At 24.2% G+C, this 4,691-nt stretch overlaps 1 protein-coding gene across 3 annotated transcripts in view; it reads left to right on the plus strand.

The window, feature by feature from the left end:
* LOC111626557 (semaphorin-2A-like) overlaps nt 1-4,691 on the plus strand; it is a 257,482-nt gene that overhangs the window by 150,944 nt on the left and 101,847 nt on the right. For all 3 annotated transcript variants that reach the window (XM_023369968.1, XM_023369970.1, XM_023369971.1), the window contains one exon: nt 1,952-2,003. In XM_023369968.1, the coding sequence (XP_023225736.1) occupies nt 1,952-2,003 (52 nt within the window). The remainder of the gene's footprint in view (nt 1-1,951; nt 2,004-4,691) is intronic.

Here is a 4,691-nt window from a genome sequence, read left to right on the forward strand (position 1 = left end):
CCCCCCTATAACACTGTTGATTATTCCGTTTTATATGAATTTCATGTTGTACGAGTCACTTAGATTTTACAAATACGTGTGCCAGGCTGTGAACTGCTCACGTATTTGTTAAATCTAAGTGATTCGTACAACATGGAATTCATATAAAACGGAATAATCAACAGTGTTATAGGGGGGTCGACTTGTATTATTATTTTTTCCTCCTCTAAACATTTATTCATTTTTACTTTCTTTAAAAGAATCTGGTTGTTTTTCGTGTAAAATGAAGTAAAATAAAAGTTCGAAAGTTGTAAAATTTATCGTAAAATGTTATATTTATTTTTAAATAAAATCATTAAATTAATTATGCTAATGGTTTGCAGAAAGGATTATAAGAAAAATATGGTAAATGCATTCGAAGTACTTTAATGTATAAAAATGTGTAGTAATTAATCGAATTATAATGAAAATTTTATGACGTGATTCTAGAATTAACGTATGTAGATTAACTAATTATTTCATAACTAATTCTTAGAAGCGATTAAGTCCATAAGGTATTTAATAGATCAATCAAAATTAACCTTTATCTCTAGTTTTAATGCGATGATAAAGGAACCGTTCGATAGCTCCATTAAAGGAGTCAATTCGATTAATCCTTTAGGCTTTCTCTATAATGAACTAAATTAATGAAGATAATGCATTCTCTAGAAACTTATTTTATATATTTTTATACAATATATAATTTATTTTATGTGTAAAAAAAAAAAATACATTTTATTTGTGTTAGAAAGGTATGGAAATAAGATTCATTCCTCTCTTTATGATCATTATTGCCATGATACTTCTACAGTTTTCTAACTTTAATTACGTACTACAATTTCAATCGGAGTTGTTGTATTCTGTACAAGTATCATCCCAGCTATTCCATTAAATTTAAGCATTGACTTCAAATGCTTTCAAATAACATAAATACTTTTCTGTTTAGCATATTCTTTACTTACTTTTCTATACCTCTATTACACAAGTTTTGAACGAAATTGAATGCTTTTTATTACTATTTTTTTCCTATATTTTTTTTCCTGTAATTTAAAAAAATTTTTTAGCTTTCTATTCACATTTATCTAAATCTGAATTTCATCTTTTATTCATCAATTTGTTCATTTTATTTGCACGAATGCATTATATATTTTTAAAAAAATAAAACAAGTATATTTTCATTATTTAATATAATTATAAACATTTAGAATTGTGATAAAATTATAAATAACATTTTTTTTAAGATGATAATGAACCGTATTTTTGCTACCATTTATTTTAAATCGTCGAATCTTCAATTCTAAATTTCCAATATTTCGGATTTTGTGTGCAGTTTGCAAGCTTTTTTTTGTTTTTTCCTTTTTTTTGCAGGTGCAATTTTGCATTCTGCAAACAAAACTGAAATATTGAAATATGATGGATCGAATGTTGTTGGAGAACTTTGGCTTTTCCCATGTCGACTGTTCTTTAAATTCCAAAATGTTGCTTACTCTTAACATCCTACAGATAGGCCATATATATATATATATATATAATTCCTTATTGAATTACAAATATATAATATATGATATCTGTATAATTTTTGCAAGAATTCTCCTCGAATATATCTGTAGTAATTTCTATACAAGAAACTATTATAAATAGAAGTAAAAGTTGTAAAAAAATAAAATAAATAGGTCATTTGTAACTCTATACATAAACTTTTTTTAATTTACTAATATGAAATGATCTATTAATTAAATTCTACTACTGTATTTAAAAGAAAAAAAAACAAAAAAGTANTTTTTTTTTAAATGTATATACAGTATAGGCCTATATTTATAAAACTGTGAAATTGAATAATGTTTAACTTAATGAATTTGTTATAAAAATTCTTTTAATTAATTAAACAAAATTAATTAAATCTTTAAATATATTTTTCGATTTTTATATTCAGGGATAAAGTATTCCGGTTGGATTTGAATAACGTGAACAGAACTAGATGCGAGGTAAGTTCTTTTATATATATATTTTTCTATCTTTTTCTACTGAAGATCTTCTGACTAAGTTTTCACTTTCAATATAAACCTGTTACGGTTTTTCTGTCATTTTTGGTGATTTTACTAGAATCGCTTCCAACATTTCTTACCCTCCTGTGAAATCACTTTTCCTTGCCACAACCAATTGCTTCATATAACTTCTGAAGAAAGAATTTCCACATTTATACTGCTCCTTTCTTCTTTTCTTTGTCTAGAACCTATAGTTTCTTCTACTAGAGTATTTCGACTCTGTTTTATAAATTTTCTTCTCTTTTTTTTTTGCAAATGTGTCGAACGAAAACTAGAATATCTCATTGAAGAAGACGTGAGATTGGATATTCAGAGAAGTTTTTTGAAAAGAATTTGACAGGATAGTGATGTCAAAATGAGATATGGATCTTTTCCAATGGGTTGTTTTTTTTCCTAAATCCTCTAAATAAAAAAATAATAATAAAAAAAGACAATTTTGGAATAATCTTTGAATCAAAATAAACTCTTCTTATATCTTTGTATTGCCGATAATAAATTTTTATTCTTTTTTTTTTTTGGTTAGTGCAATTTTAGTTTGTTGCAGTTCTTATCTTCGATTTTGTTTAATCAATTTTTTTTTTATCTTGAAAGTAATCCAGNAAGTAGAAAATATAAGAGTAAATTTTAAGAAAAATATAGGTCATATTTTTTTGATTTTCTAAATTCACTTTTTCAAATAACAAACTCAAAGTTTGTTATAAACTTTTCAATTTTTTCCCCCTTTTTTTCCAAAGTGGAAATTTGTTTTTGGATCAAACACACTTACATTTTCTGAAAACAGATTCTGACTCTGCAACTTAATTTTTTTTTTTTTTTCTAAAGGTAGGTTACATTATTGATTCTATATAAAAAATTCATGTTTATAGCACATCATAGTTTAGTATAGTGTATAAAACGAGTTGATTATATCCATTTACAGTAACATGAACGAAAGTCGAGTTTCGATTTCCTGTGCTAATCAGTTAATAATTAATCTTCTGTTTTCCTATTTAATTTAATAACCTTGTAAGTTATATTCGAGTTACAAATTTGCATTATAATTATGATAAATTACTCAGTTTTAGAAATTTTCTTGAAACTTATCTGTTAAGTAAGCCGATTTAAATAAAGTATATTTTGCAAAATTGGAAAATTCTTTCTTTCTTTATATATACTTTTAATAGCCATAATCTGACAATAATTTCTGAAATTAGCATTGCTGTAATTTAAATTCGAGTGTATTTATAATTACTCTGCTGTGAATTTCTATCGATTTTTACACGTAATTCTTCATTTAAATATTATAAATAAATGAAAAAATCTTATTTATTCACCTAAACAATATATAGTTTTGATGCTTCGTGATATATTTTAACTCAGTTGAAAAGAGTATGTGTACATATATATATATATATGCTCCTTTCTATCTGTGTAGAAATAAATACTCGTATACAAATATTATTCCTATATTATTTGTCTATAAAGGGTATAAATCATCATCATCATCATCATCATCATATTCAACCATTATCAGTCCACTGCTGGATGAAACTCTCTGATCATACTCCACATCTGCCTGTCACGAGCTTTACGAGCTCTTCAGTTTGCATGATTTCCTCTCTGTTTGTCTATACATTCTTATTTTATATGCCTATATATTATATATATATATATATATATAAATACAAATACAATGATAGAGGTAAATATCCCAACTTATACTGTACATAGGTATACGTTTAATAAATGTTTGTATAAATTAGAAATAACTATAAAAATGTATATTTTAAATATAAAATTATCGAGTGTTTTATTAACTAATTATTTCATAACTAATTCTTAGAAGCGATTAAGTCCATAAGGTATTTAATAGATCAATCAAAATTAACCTTTATCTCTAGTTTTAATGCGATGATAAAGGAACCGTTCGATAGCTCCATTAAAGGAGTCAATTCGATTAATCCTTTAGGCTTTCTCTATAATGAACTAAATTAATGAAGATAATGCATTCTCTAGAAACTTATTTTATATATTTTTATACAATATATAATTTATTTTATGTGTAAAAAAAAAAAATACATTTTATTTGTGTTAGAAAGGTAATGATGATTGTTTCTTGTCCCTTGTTGGTAAAGAAATGGTGTCATTTCTAAGTTATCGATTAGTGTAGACAGTTCAATGAAAGAAAGAACATGTAGAAAACAAAACATTGGAAAGGGCTTAAGAGACAAAACATCAGTAAACAGAAATAGTTTTTGTACAACAATTCCAGAGTTATTACATTTAATGATGAAAAGTTCTTTACCTTCTTTTTTTTCTTAAAAAAAAAAATATTGTATCCATTAGAATGATATATTTTTATTTAGTAAAAAGAGATAAATAACTACAAAACATTTACTTAATGCTTACTTATTTATCGATGGTTTTGTTAAATCGATAATATTTAATTATAAAATGTTAAATAATTTAACATTTTATAATTAAATATCATAAAGTATTAAATAATTATTAAATTTTTTTTTTCGAATTTTCTCTTTGTTTAAATATTTTTAAAAAAATAGTTATTTAATATTAAAAACTATAATAAATAAACATCTTATCTCATTTAAATTTCTTTCATATATCCATTTAATGAAGCTTTGTAAATAT

This window comes from Centruroides sculpturatus, unplaced genomic scaffold (genome assembly GCF_000671375.1).
Source record: "Centruroides sculpturatus isolate CEXI.00-Female unplaced genomic scaffold, Cexi_2.0 scaffold413, whole genome shotgun sequence".
Classification (NCBI taxonomy): domain Eukaryota; kingdom Metazoa; phylum Arthropoda; class Arachnida; order Scorpiones; family Buthidae; genus Centruroides; species Centruroides sculpturatus.